Source organism: Chionomys nivalis, chromosome 1 (assembly GCF_950005125.1).
Source record: "Chionomys nivalis chromosome 1, mChiNiv1.1, whole genome shotgun sequence".
Lineage (NCBI taxonomy): Eukaryota > Metazoa > Chordata > Mammalia > Rodentia > Cricetidae > Chionomys > Chionomys nivalis.
In genome coordinates this window covers 172,498,251-172,522,788 of record NC_080086.1, presented here as the reverse complement: position 1 = coordinate 172,522,788, position 24,538 = coordinate 172,498,251, and the positions used below count along the sequence as shown (strand labels likewise).

Sequence of the window (24,538 nt, the reverse complement as noted above, 5' to 3'; positions counted from 1 at the left end):
GGATTCAGGGAGGGAGGGAGGCCAGGTATTTTTTTCATCACCACCTGACTGGCGAGTTAGTCCCTGAGATTAGAGCAGGTCAAAGGCCCAGTTCCTTTAGACAGGGCCTGAGCACCCAGTTCTCTGTCCTGAGCCCTGTGTCCCTTCAATGATGCTTACTCTCTTCTGTGCAAGGAGCATCTGGCCCAGTCACAGTGTCAGTGTGTGGGAAGGGAAGCGGGTGGAAGGGCAGTTGTGTGGAGGGGACAGCCTAGAGCCGCTAGCTACTTCTCTTTCTCTGGAGATGGAGGATTTGATGCTCGTGAGGAGGTTGGCGCAGGGAATTTCCTCCCCATCCTGCAGAGGAAAGAAAAGAGTCATGTCTTCCCTTTCTCCCCCTCTTTCCACCCCCTTACCAGGAAAGGAGGGAGGAGGGTTGGCCTGGCTCTCTCAGGGCCTGGCATGTGGGTACCACATGCTAGACCTAGACCCTTAGAGCCTAATGTCTGTTCTCAGGCCCGGCCTGCTGGCCTTTAGGTGATGTGCTGTTGTGAGGCCTAGGCCATGGCCAAACTGGAAGAAAGCCCCCGAAGCTTACCTGGAGAAAGAAGCATGCAGGGCCCCCTAGGAGGAGGAACAGGCCCTGGGCTGTCTCCCGTGGGCAGACGGACACTTCTGATCTGTACCTTTATCCTGGCTGTAACTTGGGGCCAAATGAATTTCACAGGGTGAGTTGCTGCTGCTCGGTGGGAAGGAAGACTGACTGGGAGTGGGGAGGCCTAAATGCTCTGTGTGTGTGTGTGTGTGTGTGTGTGGTGTGTGTGGTGTCTATGTGTCTGTATGTGATGTGTGTGTGTGTCTGTGTGGTGTGTATATATGTGTGTGGTGTCTATGGTGCGTGTGTGTGCTTATGTGTCTCTGTGTGGTATGTGTGTGTGTGGTGTGTGTTTGTGGTGTGTGTGTGGTGTATATGGTATGTGTGTCTATGTGTCTATAAGTGTGTGTGTGTGTGGCTGGTTGTGTGTGGCATGTGTGTCTGTGTGTCTATGTGTCTGTGGCGTGTGTGTGTGTGGTGTGTATGGTGTGTGTGTCTATGTGTCTGTATGTGGTGTGTATGTCTGTGTGTGTGGTGTGTTTGTGTGTGGTGTGCGTGTCTGTGTGTCTGTGTGTGGTGTTTGTGTGTGTGTCTGTGTGTGTGTGTGTATGTGTCTTTGTGTGGTATGTGACTCTGTATGTATGTATGCATGTGCCGTGTGTGGTGTGCGTGTCTGTGTGTCTGTGTGGTGTTTGTGTGTGTGTCTGTGTGTGTGTATGTGTCTTTGTGTGGTATGTGACTCTGTATGTATGTATGCATGTGCCGTGTGTGGTGTGTGTGTTTGTGTGTATGTGTGTATCTGTGTATAGTGTGTATGGTATGTGTGTCTGTCTGTGTAGTGTGTGTATGTGTCTGTGTCGTATCTCTGTGTGTGTCTGCTGGTGATGTGTGTGTAACTATGTGTCTGACTATATGTGTGCATGTCTGTGTGTAAGTCTGTGTGTGTGTGCATGTGTGTGTGTCTTTGTGTACTCCTGGGTGAGACCAGACAGAAGAATCAGCTCTCATCCAGAACCCTTCCGGTTCCCTGATCTCCCACTCATACTCCGGAGCTGATGTCTCGACTATGTTATTATCCCTTTCCAAATCTAGAGTTCTAAATCTGAAGCTCAGGATGAAGTTTTTAGAGTTCTGAGAGGATCCCCTAAAATTGAGACTAGTTGGGAAGAGGGAAAGGACCAGAAGAAATAGGAGGGGACAAGAAAGGACAATGGGGAAGAGTGAACAGGATCAAAATACATTATATGCATGCATGAAACTGTCATAATGAAACCAATTATTAAGTACAATTAATATACATCAATAAAAAACAAATTAAAAACTTCTAAAATCACATGCAACAGATTGTATACATGTTCTTCTTTAGGGCCGAAGGCTTATATTTTCCCTGAAGAATCTGCTAATCTTTGTTAGACTATACACTCATATCAAAGTAGATGTGCTATTATCCTTCTTTGAATCGTAGCAAACTCAAGCGTACACACCAGGCTTCCCAGTGTCCCAGAAGGTTGATCTACAGACTGTACAATAAGAAAGAGACACAGTTTAGAAAGAGTCCCCTCCTGGGTCCCAGAACCAAGCAGGCAGAGAGCCGGCACCATCCCACCTCAGACCCCAGTGCTCGTGATGTGGGACGCTAGGCTCTTCGCTGTGCACCGAGCTACCCAGCTGGAAGGGAAGAGCTCATCTCCGCTGTCAGGAGAGGCTGGAGGTCTCTGATCTCCCTTTCATGGGGTTCAGTACACTGAGCTGTCCTTGGCTCCCTAGCCCCTTTGAATCCCTCCCTCCCGAATCTTCATCCCTTTTGCTCTGTGTGCTGAGTCCTTCCTGCCTTCCTCTTCTCCACACTACCTCTTCCTACCGACCTAGCCTTCCAGAGCACCACCATAGCTTTCTCCTCATGTCTTCCCAGAGACCAGGTTCTTCGAGTCCTGGCCAAAGATGAGAAGCAGTTGTCACTTCTCAGGGATCTGGAGGGCCTGAAGCCCCAGAAGGTGAGGATTGCTCTCGGGGACACGACTGTCACAGCCCTTGTCACTGTCCGCCTAGGCTCCTTGTCTGGTCCCCTTACTCTTTCCACCCCCAAACCTTCCCGAGGTCTCAAAAGTGTTCCTCAAGATTGTGGACAACTCCAGCGTGGCCCCTCTGCCACAATGTCCCCATGAAGCTGGGTGGTCTTTCTAAGCTGTGACCCCTTTAGCTTTTCCCTCTGTCATGGATGGGGGAATGACGGGCACGCTCTGAAAACAGCTGCAGTGTCCTAAAGCCACAGGGAAGCACAGATGTCCCTGCTGCCGTGCCACGAAGCCCGAGGGCTGCTCACATCTGCCTTCCGGCTGGAGTGGCTTCACTTGGCAAACTTGTGTGGTATTTGGGTTGGTGTCTGTCAACCCGGGTATCTGTTTCCAAGAACATTTGTCCTCCACAAGTTCTCACAATGGAAAACATTTTCTTTGACAATTATAATAGAGGGGGCTTTTGTCTGAGGGCTTGTAAAACAACCAGCTCTTTTTGGATGTGGCCCAAAGCTCTGGCTGCTCCCTGTAGGCGTGACCCTATCAGCGAGGGATTCTCCCGCTCTCAGAGCCTCCATTTTACAAATTTATAGGTAGACGCAGGGTGTGGCCTCCTGTTTTGACTCTGCTTCTGGGGGACTATCACAAGTCATGCTTGCCTCTTCTGGCCCGGGGTCTTGACCAGGCTAATGTCCCAGGTGATGACAGTCTCACTTGTAGGAACTCTTGGGCTCTGTGGATCCAGGTGACAAAGCAAGGGATGAGTGAGGCAGGGCGGTAAGATGACCAGGAAATGGGAAAAGAAGCTTGGTGGGGGCAGATTTCTTCCTCTCTGCATGCCCTAGGATTTTTTTTATGGACACGGACCCCTTTGTAGTATAAAAGAAACCTAGTTCCCCTCTCCCCCTGCCCTGTAAGAAGCCTGGGGGGGGGGATATAAGGGCAGGTGATAAATACAGCTCCATTTCTTCCCTTCCTCCTTCTGTTCCTCTCCCTTTCTTTTTTCTTTTTCTTTTTTTGTGAACAAGGTGGACTTCTGGCGTGGTCCAGCCAGACCTAGCCTCCCTGTGGACATGAGAGTTCCCTTTTCTGAGCTGCATGATGTCAAAGATTATCTGAAGTCTCACGGCCTTGTTTATACCGTCATGATAAAGGACATCCAGGTGAGATCCTACCCTGGGTCACAGTGAGAATCTCATTTTCCACATTCGTTTTGGTTGGTTCACACCATGGAGAGAAAAAAAAAACATATTAAACCAAAATAAAACAAAAACCCCTCAGGCCAAGTGCAGACATCTTGCTTGTGGATATCCAGCTGTATGTTTGTGGACGTATTATGGAAGAAATTAAATTGTATATTTCTGGGCTTGGGGATGTAATTCAGTAGAATATTTGCCTAGCATGGATGAGACCCTGGGCTCAATGTTCAGCATGGAACTGGACATAGAACTGGGCACAGAGGCACATATCTGTAATCCTAGTTAAAGGGAGTTGTGAGTTCAAGGCCAACCTAGGGTACCTTGGCTGTCTCAAAACAAAAAGCAAACAAACACGACTGCATATATGAACACACGCAAAACCAAAAATGAACTAAATAAAATATTGGAGCATACATTTCTAAGAGGAATTTTAAATCTGGGACAGAATTCCCTCATGGAGGCAAGGCGAGCTCACAATGTGGCAAGTGCGGACATAGCCTCTTCTGGGAGACTTGGCAACCACCAGGAAAGTATAAGGGAAAGCAGAGACAGAAGGGAACAGCCAAGGTCCTTCCTAGGCCCCTCTGATGGCTTCCTCTTGTCCCCTGGTAGGTCTCAGACATACAGTACGAGGGATTCTGTGGGGGAAAGACATCCAAAGACTCGCTGTGCTTAACCCCCTCCCTGTACCCAGTGTGCTCAGAGCATCTCCCCTAGATGAGATTCTTCCAATAGCTTGGGGAGTATGGCAGACCCTACTCAGGTTAGGGTACAGAGAACGGCATCTTAAGCTTCCAAACTCCCTGCCCCCACCTGATTCCACCTCGTCCACTGTCTTCTAAGCGCTATGAAAATGGATTTCATCTGCGCTGTGTTCAAGGACGGGTCTGGGGAGATGATTCAGTTGAAGTGCTTGCCACTCAAGCATAGGATCTGAGTTGGATTGCCAGCATCCATATCAAACTCAGCAGCTGCCTGCCATCCCAATGTTGGGGAGGTGGAGACAGAGGGAGGATCCCTGGGGCTTTCTGGCTAGCCAGTCTAGCTGACTCAGAGAACAAGAGGTTCAGGGAGAAACCTTGTCTCAAAACCTAAGGTGGAGAGTGAGAGAGAGAGACATTGTCTTCTGGCCCTGCTATGCACTACCTGCACATAAGGGGAGTGGGTATTGGTAGCATGGCCTCCTCTCATAACAGATCCTTGGGTACCACTCAGATGTTCAGCCTCCCAGGCTGCATCCTTGTGCAGATTCTGTTGTTGCCTATGTACCTGTAGAATTGCATCCACAGAGATTCATTCCTAAACACACTGTTCAGCTCTAATCTCCTCTAAAGGCTTAGAGTGTGGGAACACAGAGCCTCCCAGTGCGCACACACTTGACACCGCATGCCAAGGGATCAACGCATTAGGCAACATTCCTTTCCCAGGCCAGCACAGGGCTGGGGCACTGGGTCCATTCAAAGTCCTTTATCCCAGATCAGACACATCTGTTTCCCGCTCAACATGTGGGGGTGGGATGTTTCTCTAATTAAATCCCCCACAAACAAAAATGGGGAAACTCACACAGACAAAAGAGGCTACCACATCAAAAGAACAGGACCGAGTTCTCCTTTTTTTAACCCATGCCTGCGTTTTGGAGTTCTCATTTCCCTGCTTCTGCTGCACCAGCCCTGGGAACCCAGAAGCATTTAGCGAACAGACACTCAAAAAACTGTTGATTTCTGCATGATAGGGGCAGTCCCTGGGTTGCCCTGTGTTTCCCTCACCGGCCCCTTTAGAGAGAGCCTCTCCTGAAGTCCCCAAGCCTGAATTCCTACGGGACCCCTTCCCAGGAAAATGCCCTGAGCTCTCTGCTCTAACCTCTGCAAGCAGAATTTCCAACCATCCGTCTGCAAAGCATCAAGCTCGGACTGCCGAACTTGAGGTCACTCTGTGGCTTCGAGGGCGCCAGGGGTGGGGAGAGGCTGTTGTTCCTGGTTGATTTGTGGTGACAGTGGGGGAGGGGTGCAGGCCAGAGGCTCAGAAGTACTGACAAGCCTGGAAGGGATTTGCACACCCAGGTCGATGTGAAGCAAGTTTATTTGAGATGCTCACCCAGGCTCAGCTCTGGTACTAGCCTTGTGCCCTTAAAGTGAGCCTTCCATAAAGGTAGCAGTGGGTCTAGGACTGGCATGGACGGGGGTGGGGAGGGTCCTTATTGATATATTGGTCTCCTCCAGATCCAGCTGCATTTTTCTCATTGATCTTTGCACCCCTGGCCTTGGCTGGGGCCTTAATAAGGGCTGACTGAATTAATATATATGAGAAGGCAAAGAAGAAAGAAGTGTGTCTGGCAGTTGGGGCCAGGCACGGAGGCTTCATGGAAACCTTTGCTGGTGGTTTTGATTTTTATCCAGAGGCTGGGAAGACTTTTGAGGAGAGGACCAGGGAGTACTTAGAAAGGCAGCTCTGCTTGCTCCACCGCAGACACACATGTGCCTACTGTGTGCTGGGTACTCCACCCGCAGACACACATGTGCCTACTGTGTGCTGGGTACTGGACAAGGCGCTAGGAAACACAGGAACTGAAAAATATAAAAAATAAATAAAACCCACCGAACTCAGTCAGGGCTGTATCCAGGGGAGCGGGAGAGAGTGGGGGCTGGGAGGGTGGGAATAAATGGTGGTTACAGTGGAGTGGGTGAGGGCCCTGATGGAGTGTGCACAGGTTGCTATGGGAGCGAATACCAGAGGCATTGCACGTCACCGGCGCTGTGAAGCAGTAATTACCCGTGCGTGTGTGGGGCTGAGCACGGAAGGGGGGCTTGTGGGGAAGGAGGCCCCCTCACCCTGATTTGATGATGGGGCCCAGACTCCATGTAAAGGGCATCTTCTGCCCTGTGGAGTGGGAGGGGTTTTTCCCCCCAAACCGTAGCTAGAAGCGGGAGACTTAGGACTTACACCATCAGATTTGCATTCAGAAAGGCTGCTCTTACTGAGGCTGTGTTGAGCTGGGGACAGGGCCCGGGGAGACTGACAGGCAGGAGGCTGGTAGGGAAATTGCAGTGGGCCAGGCAAGAAATTATCTGATTCCGAGGGCGCTTGATTTGCATTTAATTTTTCTTCACCTCTTCATTCTTTTCAGTCCTTCAGTGGTTTTTTTTTTTTTTTTCCTTCCTCCCCGGGATGAGTCACCACTGAAAGCTTCACTTGAGCAATCAGCTCTTCGGATTTTAATGGCTTTTTTCTGATTACAAAATTAATAAATATTCATGTTAGATAATTTGGAAAACGGGGGAAAAGCACAAGAAGAAAACAAAAATCACCCGTGCTCTGACCATCCAGAGAGAAATACAATTTAGCATAAAGCCCGCTTCAGCAGCTTCCCCTCTCTGTAGGCTGGCCCGCATCAGCATACAAATGGGCGCTATTGAGCTCTCTGGAAAAAAGCCTCCCGATCCCCCTCATTGGATATGCCCTATTTCTCTGCTTCCTTCTAGAACAAAACTAGAAATACTGACCTTTTATTTGTTCTCTCTACCAATTTCCTTTGGCAGGCTGTCTACCCTTCACTTCACCAAAAGGGTCTGGGACAAAGGCACAGAGACATTCGGTCCACTTCTGCTCAGTTAATTGTACATCTTTCCCTGGTGTGGTTTAGCGGCTGGCCTCCTGGCCTCTGTGTACTGTCACCAGCTCTGTGAGTTCCCTGGTTGTTCTGTTGACCACGGTGTTCTTGTTGGCAGGAACATTCAGACAGTTCTCCACACCTTGGTCCAGGGTGATGGAGCTAACTCCCGCCCCCACGACCCCCGTGTCTCCAGCTGGGGTCTTCCTTGAACTCTAGCACCTTCCTACAGTTCGCATGACTGTCTGAGGGTCTTTGCAAACTTTACAGGTACAATAGCAATATCCTAAGTTTCCATCTGCTCCTCTACAGACTCTGGGAGCTCAGGTGTCCCCTAGGAATCATTCTGGACTTCCTTCTCAAACCTTCCAGCCAGCCTACCGAAGATCCTGCAGGCTCTTCCTTCAAACACTTCTGATGCATTCCAAACTACCACTGCGGGTCAGCATAACTATCACTGTGCTGGACACACAGCAGTGTCCCACAAAGGGACCCACTAAAACTTCCGCCTCAGCCTCCTTGAGAACTGGGATTATAGGAGTGGCGGGCTGTGTTCCAGGAACTTTCTAATTTCTCTCCCCAATTTTATCCTTGCTTCCCTCTTATCCAGTCTCAAGACGGCAGCCAGATGGGTCCTTTACACAATGTATGAATCTGATTATGTCCATCCCCTACTTGACAATCTGTTGGGGCTGGGCGAACCACCTCTCTGGAGATGGAGCTAAGGGGATGTGAAGTTGCAGGCTGGCTAGATAGTATGACTCTGTCTAAGTAAGAAAGTAAATAAACAAATAAATTAATAAATAAAAGCAGGAAGGAAAGGGCAGGCAAGTTGTTGGGGGGATTCTCCAACTCAAAATGAATGCAAAGTTCTTGAAAAAGCCAAGGCTCCAAGTGAGCCACCCCTTACCCCAAGTCATCTTTGCTGTCTAGTGATCGGTACCAGCCGCTGTCTTTGACATTCCTAGAACTTGCCTGATACATTCCTACCTCAGGGCTCTTGGCTATACCCACACCTCAAGTCTTTATAGTGGCTGGTGTCACCCCTGGAATGCCATTCCCGTAGGTATCTGTCTGAATGGTTTATTTGCTCATTGCTTTCAAAAATCTTGCCCCCATGTCAGCGTCTACCCCTCTTTAAACTGTCCCTGTCCCCTCTCCTACTTTCCCAGTCCCTTGTCATGGTCACTACCCTTCTCCTCCTAGCTAAAGTTAGCTGGAATTTACCATGTGCCAGGCTGCTCCTTATGACAGCACTTTTAAGTATGTGTTAGAGTGTAAGATAAAATGACCCTCATTGTACAAGGGGGACAGTATTAGTGTCTCATCTGAGACAGTCTGACTAGGGGACCACACCGTGTCAATCAAGATGGTTGTTTGTGTGTGGTGTTTTAACTTGGGTTTCACTGCCTGAGGGTTCAGCCTTAGCTGCTGAGGGGCCTCATTTTAACAACGGCAGGTCAGTAGCACCTCCCATATATGCCGCTTACATAGCAAATGTTAGGCCTGGAAAAGAGAGACAGAGAGAATCCAAGAGAACTGCTTGCTGAGCTGTGTCTACGGAGGTCTGTGATTGGAGCAGGGGGCATGGAGATTGGCGTTCTTCAGACCTCAGCTCCACCATTGGGGTCCCGAGGCTACTTCTTTCCCTCATTATGGGGCTGCTATTTTTTTTTCCCATAAGGCCTCACACTTCCTTATCCCTGTAATGAATGAATGCAATTCAGGTCTCTCTGTCCCTGTCAGGTTATGGCTTCCAGGGAGGGCAAATGGTCGACTTCTAAGCTTTTTGTTCTAACTCTTCCCCCTGAGGAGCCTGACGGGGTTGTTTGAAATCCTGAACCCGTGTTAGGCCTCCTTCTCAGCTCTCAACCTCTTCCCTCACCCCCAGGAGGGAGCAAACATCTGTGCAGTTTTCAGGCCAGGGTAGATTAATGTTCCTAGAACTGAGGTCCAGCTGTAAGGGCTGAGGGTTCCCAGCTCCTAGGAGGGTGTCCTATCTCTTCATGGGACCGGGAGGGGGTTTGAAAAGACATTTGCAGTTTGGTGCCAACCTCCCATTTGCCTCCAGCCTGATTTGTGGGACCCAGGCTGGACTCTTCCGGGCTGTTTGCTATGGGTGTCCCTGGCCCTGTTGGAAGAACTGGGCCTTCTGTGACTTTCTTCCCAATTTCCCCACCAAGCATTCCCAGCTCAGACCCCACTGCACCTTGGGACATTAGAACTCCCGACCTTGTAGCTTATTTTTGGTGGGTGCAGAGAAAGACCAGGCCTGTCCGGACCCAGATGTCAGTCTTCTCACAGCTGTTCACGACAGCTGATTGGACCAGCCCTCGGTGACAGATAGACATTGGTCACGGTGGGCTGCTGCGATTTGGGTGGATTTCCTGGGAAGAAGACACATTCCTTCTATGGGAGCTTTCCCATGGTAGTACCCGTGAGAGGCCCACGAGGATCCGGTCTCCTCCAGCCACGTCTTGACTTACCTACTTATTCCGGCTTTGCCCAAGCGGGAAGCCCCTAGCTGGGCCAGCCTAGTTCGAAACATGGTAATTGCAATTACTGAACCTGTAGTGGGTGCTGAGACAGTAAGTCATGTGAGCCCCAGATACTGCTTTCCAGTTCTGTTTTAAAATGTGTAATCTGTGAATCGGAGGGTTGTGAGCAAGCGGACAGGGTCCTCGGGGATGCATGGGCCGTTGGACAAGTAGCCTCATGCCGATATAGCAGTGGGTGGGGACCCTCTCCCTCCCCCAGTCCTGGGGACTGAAGACATTGCAGTTGGCACTTCACACGAGTATTAAGGCTTTGGTTCTGGTATTATTCATTCACGTAAAAGCCCTTGTTCACTGAAGTAGTATAAGCATGTTGCCAAAAATGTAAAAAAGAGAGTATGGGGGAAAATGTTCAAAATTCTAATCTTATTTGAACAGGCACCATTAGCATTTTGTTATATTTATTTCTGGCATTTTAATGTCTTGTTTTCCTGTGCTTGAGGATACTTGATTTTTCATTACTTGAAAAAAACTTTTTAATTGCAAGAATGATATGATGGCTTCTTTGGCTGTTAACATTTTGCATACGTCTGTTTCCTCTCTTTATCTATATTTATTTATATACACGCAAATATGCATATCTGTGTGTATGTGTTATTGTTGTTAGTCCGTGCTCTTTGATAGCTCAACTTGAGGAATCCAGGGCTGGGGACCAGCAAGATCTGGCTTTCATCTCATCTCCGCCACTTCTTAGCTTTGCATTGAGGAGCTGTCACCTCTCCAATCTGTTTTATCTCTAAAACACCCCGACCCGGAGTTAATTCCCGCCCTGGAATCTGGTCATCTGACCAAGTGAGAGAGAACAGAGGATAGAGAGACTTCATAGACCAAAAGGCACAGCTCACCAAATAAGGCAATGTCCAAACTGTGACTCAGAGCTTAAGGAGGCCCCTTTGGGTCAACGAGGATGCTGGCTCACACCCTCAGGCAGAGGACTTGGGCACTTTCCACACTGAACAACCCATGCTAGTTCTGGGGTGCCTTAGGTCAGGACTTGCCTGTCACTCTCTTACCTGAGCTGGGAGCAGGTTCCCAGCAGTGATTTCAGCAACAGGTAGTCTGAGTGGTCAATAGTCAGCTGAGGCATTTGACTGTACTCCCTTCCTATGACCGGGGGAAAGTATTACACGAAGGTTGAATGCCAACAGCAAACCAGCACTCCAGGGCATTGCTGCTGGCTCCTGTGTGTTGGTCTGGCAAGTAGTTAATGTGAGGAGTGAGAATATTGACATGTTCGTCATGATTTGGGTCGGCTTTGTCCATGCCTGACTTTCTGAGTGGCTTGGATACTAGTTGTCTAGACTGATTCCTAGAAGAAGGGTCCCTGTTGGACATCATCAGAGCAGCCATCTGCTCCCCAGGGGGCTCAGTGTCCATGGTTCAGTGTTAAAAAGTGCAAAAACAACCCTGGTGGGAACCCGTGAACATCTCTCTTGGTGTCCTTCAAACCCATTACTACCTTTTATCTTGTGAGGCCGTACAGTCAAGACAACTAAGGCCACAGCAAGTAACACGAGGGTTGGGGGAGCAGAGACGCTTAGAACTTGTCTCTTTAGACTGACTCGTTCTGCGCTCATTTGGGCAAAGGTAGCACGGATGTCAGTACAAGGAGGATCGCTCTTCATCTGTACACCCTTCCGTTGCATGGCACACGATCGTGGTGGTTCATTCCCCGGTGTCGCTGCTGTGGGTTGAGCCTTCTTCTGCTTTTCCCTTGTGTCTTCCTGTCGGACAGGTGCTGCTGGATGAAGAGAGAGATGCCATGGCGAGGTCCCGCAGGCTGGAGCGCAGCACCAGCGACTTCAGCTATTCCTCTTACCATACTCTGGAGGAGGTAGGGCCACCTGGGAAAGCCGCTGAGCCCCTTGGGATCTCCAGGAGGAAGCATTAGGGGTCCAGAGTCAGACACGGGTGACTACAGCTCAGAAGTACACCTAGGCAGGCTCAGAGCCTATGGGATGGCGCTTCCGTTGGCACCCTAAGGTGTGGACCCATGACAGGCCAGAACAGAGTAGCTGGAGGCACCTGATTAGTGACTCATTGACCTCCCTGTGACCAGTCCTGGTGCTCTGTGGCCCCGGCTGTGGATCCCTGAGGTATGAGGGGCAGCAATCTAGACACATTGGGAAGCCATACTTGTGGAAACAAGCAGTTGCTTATACTTGGAGAAAATGTCTGGTCATGGAGACAGCCAGCTAGGGCTGATTTGAGCCATGGTCACTGTGTTTAAGGGGGAACATATAAGTGGGTATGGAAACTTCCACTCCAGAAAGAAACTCAAGGCACAGGTCTCGTTTGCCTGTACAGGACACGACATTACTGATACGGTCTCTTCCACCCCTCTTCCCAATTCATAAGATCTGTAACAGAGAATCCATTTTCTTTCTAATGTTTATTCATTGATAGGTACTGAAAGGACAAGAAAATGAACTAATATACACTGTCACTGTTATTGATGTCAATAATAAAACACTACCCTTCCCTTCAAGCTGCTGCGTGCAGAAGGAGTGGGAAGATAAAACAGGGCTCCACAGTTTATGAGATCTGTCAGGCGGATAAAGCCAAGGCAAGAGAATGAATTTTCAACCGAGAGGTTCATGCAGACCACGTCTAGGAATTTATTTATTTATTCGTGATTATTTTTTAGATGGGGCCTTCCTATGTAGCCTAGGCTGGCTTGAATTACTGATCCCCCTGCCTCTGCCTCTCAAGGGCTGGGATTACAGACATGGCAGCTCCTGCTAGGATTTGAGAGGGCTCAACACACTTTGTTATCTCAGTGAAAATACAGCTCTACATGGGCATGAGGAGCCTGGCATTCTAGCAGGCCACAGCTCAATGTCCTTTAGTTCTGAGGGAATCTTTGGGATTTGCAATTCTTGAGCCATGATCTTCGAGACGCTCAGGGGAAGCGGGAAAGCAATAAGGAAGGTGAGGTGGATGAACAGTATCCATTGGCAAGCTTGGAACTCACCCCCTCCCCGTTTAACTGCCAGTCTGATAGACCTCGTTGCTTTCAGATATACAATTGGATTGACAACTTCGCAGCTGAACATTCTAATCTTGTCTCCAAAATTCGCATTGGCAACAGCTTTGAAAATCGGTCCATTCTTGTCCTGAAGGTAAGAGCCTACTGCTTCAGGCAGTAGATCAGACAGTGAATGTCTTTATCATAAGATTGAGCTCATGGAGAAGTGGCTGGGCGGAAGTTTCTGGATAGCAAGGATATGCGTATGCCATACCACAGACCCATGAGCTTTGTGTAATCAGGGGCTCACCTCTGTAGCTATGGATAGGTGGCAGTGACCTGGGTGGGAAGAAGTGGAAGGTTGTTAAAGAGACAGGCATGTGGCTTGGCAATTGTCACCTCAGCTCGGGGTGCGTGTGTATGAGTCAGTGCCCTTCCTGTTTCTAAACTTGCTTTACCTGCTAAGTGAGAACCCAGGGCTCATTTGATAGGGACCGAGGGTGTCAGGCTTCAGCAGCCCTACAGATGGGCCCTCAGCTCTAGAGAAACCTTCCAGCCCTTCAGGGGGCCACTGAACACAGCCTGAGCAAACTGTAGTGCTCTTGGTCATGATGGACGCGCATCCTCCTAGGAAAGAATCCATAGCCTGTGCTCCAGCATGTGAACCATGTGAGGGCTCGACATTGGTTGTCAAGGAAGCTAGGCACTGAACTCGCGGGACTCTGGTAGATGCTTCTGGACAGTCACATGACCTCGCCTAACCTTGTCATGACTTGACTTGCCTCTGCTTTGACCTCTCACCAGGCATTGCCACAGTCTTTCTCTCTCTCTAAAAGGACATTACTCCTCAAAGTGTGACTTTGTACATCAGTCCCCTCTTCACCTGGAAGCACATGCATTAGAAATGCAAACTTTAAGCCGGGCGGTGGTGGCGCACGCCTTTAATCCCAGCACTCGGGAGGCAGAGGCAGGTGAATCTCTGTGAGTTCGAGACCAGCCTGGTCTACAAGAGCTAGTTCCAGGACAGGCTCCAAAACCACAGAGAAACCCTGTCTCGAAAAACCAAAAAAAAAAAAAAAAAAAGAAATGCAAACTTTACAGCTTCTCCAGACTCATGCATCATAGTGCACATGAGAACACGTGCCCATTAACGTCTGAGAGGCACCAGGCTTTGTTTTTGTTTTTTGTTTTTTGAGACAGGGTTTCTCTGTAGCTTTGGAGCGGGCCCTGGAACTCTCTCGTAGACCAGGCTGGCCTTGAACTCACGGATCCACCTCACTCTGCCTCCTGAGTGCTGGGATTAAAGTGTGCCACCACTGCCCCGCTGAGACACTAGTCTATTTTTTTTTTTTTTGGATGTTGTAGACAATCACCATTTTAATTCTCTCATCTCTAGATTATATCCAGGCTTTGCAACAATATCATCAGCTATCAGGAAAATTTAGTTTTCATTCAAGTGTCAAGTAACAATCTTCTAAACATGCACTGTAAGTTTCCTGAGTAGGTTTTAGGGTCCATGTACACTGTCAACTAATTCAATTTATTTCCTGCCCCTCTTTTCTAGGCTGGAACTGGAAACACATTTCATTACAAAAATCCTCCAAGTTATTGCCCTTTTGTTCAAAATATTTTAGTTAATTCTTTGATAATTTCATACATGAAGTCCACTTCTACTTTTTTTAAATTGATTTTTATTGAGCTGTACATTTTTCTCCTGCCTGTCCCCTCCCCTTCAACCCTGTCCCAAGGTCCCCATGCTTCCAATTTACTCAGGAGATCTTGTCTTTTTCTACTTCCCATGTTGATTAGATCTATGTATGTCTCTCTTAGGGTCCTCATGTCGTCTAGGTTCCCTGGGATTGTGATTTGTAGGCTGGTTTTCTTTGTTTTATGTTCAAAAACCACTTAGGAGTGAGTACATATGATAATTGTCTTTCTGGGTCTGGGTTACCTCACTCAGAATGAGAGGCACTAGTCTTAAGGTCTTTTAGTCTTGTTGGGTGGCTTTGCCTTCCAGCTGGTGTTCTTGGAAGGCAAAGCTACAGTATGTGTTCCTTCTTCACAAGCGTGTGTGCATGGACCAGCGTGTCCTCCTTGCATCAGCTTGAGTGCTCTGCCATACGGATTCATTCCAGACAGTGAGGAAGCATCTTGAGGGACAGCACGGTGGCTGTCTTGGTCATACTTCTGTTTGTGGTCTGATCCTTTTCCCCAGTTCAGCACTGGAGGTTCAAATCGCCGGGCTGTCTGGATCGACACTGGGATCCACTCCCGAGAGTGGATCACCCACGCCACTGGCATCTGGATCTCGAATAAGGTCAGCTATGACTGGCAACTAGGGAATAGCATCAAAGGATTGGGGCCAGGGGAAGGGGATTTTTGTGTATTGAAAGGGACCTCTAGTTGAAAAATTTGACTCAGTTTCTCTGACTTCAGGGTTTTTGGTCCTCCCCCGGCCTTTGGAACATTATCATATGCTCTGACCTTTTTCCAATTAGGGGATCTGTCTATCTTACTTGTAATTGTTTAAGACTAAAGCGTTTGGTTCTCTGTGGTATATGTTTGGTGAGCCATTGCCACCTCCTCTTGTGGAAGAGTCCTGCTGCACCTCCAGGGACACCCAGAAGGCTTGCTACTGTCCCCCTCTTCTGTAGATTGTCAGTGCATATGGCAAAGACCATGTCTTGAAAAAAATTTTGAACGCCATGGACATTTTCATCGAGATTGTCACCAACCCCGATGGCTTTGCTTTTACTCACAGCATGGTAAGGGCAGCTGGGGGTGGGATCCCCAGTAGTGGTTACCTGGAGTGTGTGCTGGGGCAGGGAAATATCATGGTGGCTTCTGGCTGTCTTCTTTGGAGGCTTTCTACAGAGAGCCTGTCTGGCAAAAAGAGAACTGCAGGGGTATTAAGGCTATGGGATTAAAACTATCTTTCCCAAGAACCTGCCCATTGCCCAAGGAAGCTTCCATTGGCAGCGTGTTAGATTTCTCCCCCGGCACTCACATGAACCACTGGAGATCTAGTCTGCACACAGTCGGGCCCACCTCCGTGTCAGCTCATCCTGTCCCTGCAAGCTCCTTCCTTTTGCTCCTTCCAGCCCCACTAGGACCATCTTCCCTTTCCATGGTCCAGGATGTCAGTTATCCCTTCCCTAGGAGTGGGCCCAATTAACGAGGCTGCCTGCCCTGGCTTTTCTCAGAATCGCCTGTGGCGGAAAAACAAGTCAAGTCAACCCGGCATCTCCTGCATTGGCGTAGACCTCAACAGGAACTGGAAGACAGGTTTTGGAGGTATGGCAATCTGTTTCATCCAGGGCAGGACTTGAGGAGGAGGAGGGGTTGGTCTTCAGTAGGTTCTCTCATACCGTCAGGGTGGGTTGACTCATGAGTCGGGAGGCATGGACAACATCTTTGGCTAGTCTATGCGCGTCATGGCCAGGGTCAGGTGAGCACACCCCTAAGGCTGACTGTGGAATCTAGGTGAGATTGTGTACGTGATAAGTGGATCCATATGCTAAACCTATAAGGGAACCCTTAGCTATTAAAATGAAGACACATTGCAAGTATCATCAAATCCTCAACATGGCAGAGAAAGGCTCCAGGAAGCTAGCTCATCCTGGCAGAGCTATACCATCCCATGGCTGGCTTGGCTGCTTTCTCCGGAGTTCTTAGATTAGCTTTTCTGGTTGTTTCTCTCTCAGCATGTGCCAAAGGTGCAGAGACTAGATAGGGAAACCAAGACCATTCAGAGGGACTATCAGGATCTAAGTAAAGTAGCAGTTTGGATGGGTGGGATTTCAGGACCAGCCAGAGCCATCTACAGGATACACACAGCCTTCATCCCCAGACACAGTATCTGTACTACACAGTGGAGACACGGGTTGGCTCCCCAAGGGAGACCAAACCACTGCTATTAACAAACAGATCCATAAGTTGGTGCCCAAGCTAATGGTAGAATATTCTAGATATTAGATTAATGATAAAAATATTGTGGGTGTCTGTGACTCTGTAAATCTGGCTTCTTGGAGTTTGTTTACAGTGGAAACTAAGGAAATGTCTAAAGGATGGGTAGGAAAGCCCCCAGGTCACATGGTGGGGGGTGCCTGAGCATTAGGGCCATGTGTAGCCACTGTGGTCAGGGATTGTTGACTGTAAAATTAGACCTGTCTGCCTCCAGATTGACCAGGGTTAACCTAGGCAGGCAGCCGTGGCTCTAAGACCTGACAGTACTCACAAATACTGAGGTAGCCCAGTTTAGAGGTAGATAAAATTCTGTCTTAAAGAAAATAGCATTTGTGGGTCTGTCTGTAAAGAAATAAAATAAAATAAAACCTGTAGATACACAATGTAAAAACTGTTACGGGGGTGGGAGAGCCCACAGGGGTAGAAAAGCTCCCATAATCCCACTACCCGAAGATTAGTGCTTTAATAATTCACAATGTACTTTCTGAGATCTCCTCTTGCTACAATTACATCTTTAGAGAAGGAAAAATAAACAGCTAACGAATCCATTAGCAGATACTTGTGAGACAGGCAGGCTCAGAAGACCTTGACTGTGGACGTCAGAATGGCAGGCAGCTAATTCCCGTTTGGGCAGGGGAGATTAGTTTATTCTGCTGAGCTCAAACTAGAACTAATGGCCTCAAGTGTTTCTCCATATTTGGGCAAAGCCACCTGGCCGTTGGCAGGGGAACGGCTCTCCCTGCGTGGGCTGCAAACACAGACAAAGCTTTTGGCCTCTCGCTCTGCTCATCTGTTGCTGTTTGTCATTCGTCAAGTGGAGCAGGTGCAGGAACTCAATAGACACAACAAAGGGCCACTGTGTGCCCAGCCCGTGCCAATCCGGGGGTGGGGAGGCTGCTGTCCCCCTTCTAACCACCGTAGGTGAGGACCACCCAATCGAGAAGGGCTGCATTCTTTGTTGACAGAACAGCCTCCGGGCTCCTCTGGCCAGGAAGAATACGTGACTCAGGCGGGAAGATATGGTTCATGGTTCTCATGCTGTCTTAATTGTTGTGTTGTGGGGACTCTGGAGACTATCCCTCAGAGCACTGTGTCATCCCTACCTGAACTCCTGGGGAACAGTTTGCAGTAGCCTGCTGCTTGCATCGGGGACAAGAAGGCTGTTCTGGTACCTTCTCAAAGCTTCAGAAGTCGGAGGCCATCCCTGGTCTCTGAGAAGGGCTTGGATGTTGGACGTAGTCACTTCTGGGAGGTAGAAGGGGAGATGGAAGTGGGAATTTACCTTCCCCATGAGTTGCTAACTCACAGATCTTGACCAGCCCTGTCCAGCACTATATGACATGGCTCTGAGGAAATGGGCAAGGCATCTAAGTCTTAAGAGAAGTAACAAACTCAATGTGCCAAAAAATGGAAGTACAGGCCTGGGGGTGTCACTGAGTAACAGTAACACCACCACCCCACATGCAGGCACGCACACATGCATGTGCGTAGTAACACACGAGCACATACACACACACACAAAACTCTTTGCCTTCTCCTCCAATTCTAAAAAAAAAAACTCTTAAAAGCCTCTCCTGTGATTCTCAGGCCAGCCTCAAGCAGCTCTGGGAAGCCATTTTGTCTTTTCCACACTTTCTGGTCCACAAGGCCGTGGAACTTCTAGGGATGTGGCTGGGGACCAAGCTTCACCAGATACCGAGTTTGAGGCCCTCACTGGCATGAACCCCAAAAGAGCCAACCAAAGGGCTGCCGCTCAAGGTGGGGCTGGGGTTGGATCAGAGGCCTGGGTTGCTTCTGGATGCACCTTCCCTGGCAGGCCTTCCTCTCCAGTGGACAGTCAGGACTTATGCCAAAGGATTAGCCAGGGTGCTCCCTGCAAACCCAGAGTTGCTGAGTCATGGTGCTTCTATGCTTCTATTCAGAGTGCTTTGCTTTAGTCACAGAGAAGAGAATGTGGAGTTGTCCCTCCCTCCCTCCTTTCTTTTTCTTTCTTTCCTTCTTTTTTTTTTTTTTTTTTTTTTTTTTTTGAGCTGGGTTCTCTCTATGTAGCCAGGACTGTTTTCTCCAGGACTTGGTCTGTAAACCAGGCTGGCTTTGAACTCACAGAGATCTGTCTGCCTCTGCCTCCCTCGTGCTGGAATTAAAGGCGTGTGCTACCAGGTCTCGCCACCTCTTAACAGCCTCCAAACAATGGACACATCATTTCTACTCATATTTTCATTGGCCAGAAGCTGTCACACGACCTTAACCGAATTGTCAGAGGCACTTGCAAGCCATAATGGTGTTTGGTGAACACTGTTTTGCCACATCTGACCATTGGGGTGGCTTTACTTTCAGGAAACGGTTCTAACAAAAATCCCTGCTCAGAGACGTACCGAGGGCCCGCACCTCAGTCGGAGCCAGAGGTAGCTGCAATTGTGGAGTTCATCACAGGCCACGGGAACTTCAAAGCGCTGGTCTCCATCCATAGCTACTCTCAGATGGTCATGTATCCTTACGGCCACTCTCTGGAGCCTGTGCCAAACCATGAGGAGCTGGTAAGACTGGCTGTTTAGAGTGTGGGAAAGCAGAAAGCCTCTCTCTAGGAAAGTCCATCCCTGGTGCATGCCCAGGGGATTGAGATTTTGACTCCCAACATGACGGTCCGGACCAATGATAGGGAGACCCCATAATAAAATAAAATCAGTAGAGTTGTTCTCATGTGTGATCAAACTCAAAGATGGAGGTATGGCACTGTCTACACGGTCAACTTCCAGGGCTCCAAGACCCCCACTTCTCACCAGCCGCTGAGCACGCAGGGGTTGGGTTGGGGAGCCCTGGCCTCTTACCCTCTGTCTGTCATTTGCAGTTCAATCTTGCCAAGGATACAGTGAAAGCTCTGCATAAGGTGCATGGGACCGAGTACACTTTCGGCAGCATCAGTACCACCCTCTGTGAGTGAATCCATATGTGCCTGGGGCAGGGCAGGTGCAGTAGCACCCCTGACCTAGCTGGGCTGGGTGGATGCTGGTATCCAGGCAGTCCTTTATCTACAGCATCAGATCCTGATAGCTGGCCTATTTCAAAGTCCCCTGAGGGGAAAGGTTCTCAGTCTGTTGGCCTATTTCTGCTAGGGGGAAGATTGGTTGTGGGTGGGTGGGGTAGGGCCCAGGATAAGGTCTGAGTCAGGAAATCTGATGTGATCAGGTCCAGGTGGGCGGCAGCACCCTACTTTCCACTCAGGATTCCTCTGTATCCTGTGGTCACATCTTCGTCTTCCCCGGGCACTTTTTTGCCCTTTTCCTTTTAGATACAGCCAGTGGGATCACGGTGGACTGGGCCTATGACAGCGGCATCAAGTATGCCTTCAGCTTCGAGCTCCGTGACACTGGACAATACGGTTTCCTGCTGCCGGCCTCACAGATTGTTCCCACAGCCCAGGAGACATGGATGGCCATTCGGACCATCATGAAACATGCCCTGAGACACCCCTATTAGCCACCTTACTCAGACCAGAGAAGGTCTGGGATGCCTCCTGAACCCCAAGTTAAGCATCTCTCCCACACCCTTGTTGGATTCTTAGAAAACAGAAGCAAGTTTGAACAGCCTGTTGCCTCTAGTGTTGGCTTACACCTCTTTGTGCTCAGTGTTGGGAAGGGACAGTCTGCTTAGGCATCCCTCAGGGCAATTTGATGTGTCCAGGACATTCCTCCACACACACACACCCACTGTCTTCAGGAAAATATGGGGCCTGAGCTCTGCTGTTTCTTCTCTTTGCTACCCAACACCAGGGACAATCAAAATATACATTGTCCCAGCAGTTTTTGACATTTTAATGAAATCCAGAGGGGGACCAGGCTTGATTTAAACAGGGAGAAGAAGGTCCTTGTCCTTTCTCCCACCTTCCTCTTAGACCAGGGATGGAGTGGAGGACATTTGAGGTGCTTCCTCAAAGGGTTGCACTGGCCCCATGTCTGAATGTGAACAAGTTCTTGGTTTGTGGCCATCAAGCAGTTACTGCAGGTTAGGTGTGTGCTGAGCAGGATTTTCTCAGGGAGAGGAGGAGGACATCGTTTTGAGATCCCAATGAGGTGGGCTCTCTGTCACTTACTATCGGGGAGCAAGGAAGAGAGCCTCCTGGTATGTTCTAGAAGCGAGAAATCAAATGGAGGCTGGCAATATTTGTGGAAGTCTGAGGCGGAAACGTTAGTTTGAGAGCAAGACTTTTGGTTGCAAAAGTCAGGCCCTATGCAAGCGTGTACGTGTGTGTGTGTGTGTGTGTGTGTGTGTGTGTGTGTGTGTTTATGTTAAAGAGTCTGGATGCCCCGTAAGCCAGTTCCTGAGTGACACAGAAAAGGATGAAATCAGAAAGATATAGGAAGAAGGCCTTCTACAGCCTGCAAAAAGAGAAACCCTTCATGAAAGGAGGTGATTTTAGACGATCAAACTACAGCCACTATTTTCAACCTAGACAAGGCCCATATTCACTGTGATGCTTAAGCAGCAAATTACTAAAGGGGCTGGGCTGGTATTAGAGGCAGCTATAAGAGCTGAGGCTCTTAAGAATTCTGACCAAAAGGGAAAAAAGTTTGTGTGTGTGTGTATGTGTGTGTAGATTCTGCAGGTAAGAGACAAGGCCACGGCCAACGGGTGTCCAGCCTGTAACATGATGGCATATTAGATAAGCATGCAGAGGACCAGCTGGGACGTTCCAGGGAAGTCAGGGCATTTAACCCCTCAAGAAGCTGGATTACATGCAGGGGAAGAGCCAGCAATGGAGGAGGACAGAACATTCTGGCTAAAATTTCCACGAGAAACTGAGGTGTTTTTCTTTTTAAAGCTGGAAGTGGTTTAATCAAGTTGAAATTTCCAACCCGAAGTTTTCTGTTAGTGGAAATACAGGGTAACAGGCTACATTCATATAAGCTGGAGATAAATAAAACAGGTTCTGCTTCTGCACACTCAAGTGTGGTTATAGCTTTTATGCCCCTACACAAATATTTTCATTTTATCCTCATGGGAGGGTACATTACTGGTATAAATAAACTCATTTTTAAATTACAAAATTATTTTTGAAGCAGAATCTCACACTGTAGTTCAAGCTAGTCCTGGAACTCATGGCAATCCTCCTGTCTCAGCCCCTTGTGAACTATTATACCTGACTCAATAAGCTCATTTTTAAGATAAGGGAAGCTGTTTCAGAGCATTTAAAAAGCATTACAAAGTCACCCAGAACCTGGTTTGTGTAAATCTGAAACTTCTGTCATTATTTGTCCAATTGTGGAGGCTTGCATATCCTGAAGGTATTAGGATTTCATCTTGACAGTTAACCTGCATTTCCGGGGTGGGGCAGGAGGAGCTGGGGCAGCATTGTCCTGGAGGCAGGAGGACTGGCTGGTAAGTTTTTTAGTAATGTGGTGTTAAGTTCTTTCCGAGCACCTACTATCAGCCTAGCACAGCTCCAGTGCATTATGGGATTCAACGCATGGCTTCCTCTTAGCTGTCTTAGGCGGAACTGCTAAGGACCTCATTTTTGAGGAGAAGGCTCAGACGCAGAGATAACATCAGTTAAAGGGCACACACCACAGCGAAGCAGGGTGCAGCCGGCCCTCAGGTACCACAAACCCTGAAGATGTCTCACCCTCAAGCTCCCTGAAGATGCTAGGAGCCTGTTGTCAAGAACTCCTGTGCAGAGAAGAGTCCTACAGAAACTGAGTGATGTTAATGGCTAGAGGTGGTCTTTTATTGTTTTTGTTTGTTTTTTGAGACACTATGTAGACCAGGTTGGTCTAGAACTTACAGAGACCCCCCTGCTTCTATTTCTGGGCTTGTATGGATGTGGCCTATAATAGCCTCATTCTCAAAGCAAAACAAAACCAATCAACCAAAACAACAATGACAACATCAACCAAACCAAACCACAACAACCAAAAACGATGATTTCAAAACCCCACCCAGGTCAGACAACCTGTTCTTATCCAACTGAGCCCCTTCCAGGTCTCCCACTAGAGATCCTTCCATGTGCTGCTTCTCCTCTCTGGAACGTTCTTTGGCCCACTCTTCCCCTTTAACATTTCCTTATAAGCCTTAGCCCTAGGACTATCCATTGCCCATAGATCATTGTCTCCCATAATCTTCCTTTCCAAGACCTCATTTATCTCCTTTGAAGCACTGATCGTTAGCAACTAATTGATTTTGTTTCCTTGTTCATCTTGGCTGGTCTCTGAGACCATAAGGCAGGCCCTGCGTCTGGGTTGTTTGCTCTCCCTTAGCTCTTGGCAGCACCAGGTGTTTGAAAGGCATTGAGATTTGTGGAAGCTCTCTCCTCCTCAGCCTCACCTCCATCCATGTTGCTATATGTGACCATGTGACAGAACTTACCTCACTATGGCTGAAACAGGTGGGGTTCATCCAACAGGGGCAGTCCAGGGCTGTCTTGAGGACTGTGTTTGTTTGTTTGTTTGTTTGTTTGTTTGTTTGTTTGAGACAGGGTTTCTCTCTATGTAACTATATATAACTGTCCTGAAACTCCCTTTGTAGACCAGGCTGGCCTTGAACTCACAGAGATCCACCTGCCTCTGAGCGCTTGGATTAAAGGTGTGTGCTGTCAACCACCTGATCAGTGATTGTTTTTGATGCACTAGGAAACCAAACCCTTCTAATCTGTCTTGTCATTGGAGACACAGTATCATAACGGTGGGGACATAGCCACCAGTGGTTTTATCTTTGAGCAAGCATCATAGTGTGTTTACATAGCTGTAGATGCTTTAGCCCACTGCACACCCAGGTTTCATGGTATGTGCATACGGCAGGGCCTATCCTGTCTATCCACAATGAAGAAAAAAATGAGATTAAGCGCATCATCAAGAGACGTGGCAAGCAAGAGATGTTAACTTGGGATGTGGTTCAGTCCCAGCAATGTAGGTCCCCCAGCAAGGTTCCATCTCCCGAAGGCCCCACAGCCTTCCTAAACTGCCACCAACGAGGTGACCACATGTTCACATATATGAGCCTGTGGAGGACATTTCTCATTCAAACCACCACAAGTACATTCTAAAACGACAATAAAAAAACATAGGCCGGTACACATAGAATCCAGGACACAGGTGTTTCCTCGTGTCATGTGGCATGTGTAACATTTTGGTACGCCTGGAAGCAGAAGAGGTTTGAATATGCCGACGTCCCCACAAATGCACGAGCGACGGGCTTGCATCCCAGACTTTATGGTGGCTACAGTGATATTAGATGACTGGAAATTTTCAGCTCCATTACTGTCTTGTGAGACCATTACTGTCAGTGATTTTACGGGGAGCATGGATGGATTTTGACCTCTGTTTTCTAGACGGTGCTATTACCCCTAACCTAGATCTGACTTTCAGGCCGGAAGCGCAGGGGGTAAAAGTGTGAGCTACTGCATCGGCTTGTCTGTGGGCTCAAATTCCTATCTCACGGCTTGGAGCAGCGCCATGTGGCGCCGCCCAGCTTACAACGAAGGCTGGGAACTTGCTCCGCAGCTGGTCACATCACTGCTTCAAATAAAAGCAGAGTTCTGATAAGGAGGAAGGAAGGACGGATATTGGAAAGACACCCAATGGAATCTGTGACAGCATCTATGGGGGAAGAGAGCGTGGGAAGGGCCTCAGGACCAACTTCTTGCTCTAGTTAACTGAAAAGC

The 24,538-nt window shown here is 48.6% G+C and overlaps 1 protein-coding gene across 2 annotated transcripts; it reads left to right on the top strand.

The window, feature by feature from the left end:
* The first annotated feature begins 591 nt into the window (after positions 1–591).
* On the top strand, positions 592–20,361 carry Cpa5 (carboxypeptidase A5). 2 transcript variants are annotated; one of them, XM_057782114.1, is made up of 11 exons: positions 592–707; positions 2,487–2,568; positions 3,618–3,752; positions 11,686–11,784; positions 12,971–13,072; positions 15,134–15,235; positions 15,573–15,683; positions 16,122–16,212; positions 19,222–19,421; positions 19,733–19,817; positions 20,174–20,361. In XM_057782114.1, exons 1-11 carry the CDS (start codon positions 592–594, stop codon positions 20,359–20,361), a joined length of 1,311 nt encoding a protein of 436 aa, XP_057638097.1. The 2 variants fall into 2 exon arrangements, with proteins under 2 accessions (XP_057638097.1, XP_057638107.1); XM_057782124.1 differs by lacking the exon at positions 19,733–19,817 and having other exon boundaries at positions 20,174–20,335.
* The last annotated feature ends 4,177 nt before the right edge of the window (positions 20,362–24,538 follow it).

What these genes read in the sequence shown, in the direction of transcription:
- Cpa5 (XM_057782114.1), top strand. Translation starts at nt 592, where the DNA reads ATGCAGGGCCCCCTAGGAGGAGGAACAGGCCCTGGGCTGTCTCCCGTG. An exon ending in GGCCAAATGAATTTCACAGG is followed by an intron (nt 708 to 2,486) that starts GTGAGTTGCTGC and finishes ATGTCTTCCCAG; the next exon opens with AGACCAGGTTCTTCGAGTCC. An exon ending in TTGCTTTTACTCACAGCATG is followed by an intron (nt 15,684 to 16,121) that starts GTAAGGGCAGCT and finishes GGCTTTTCTCAG; the next exon opens with AATCGCCTGTGGCGGAAAAA.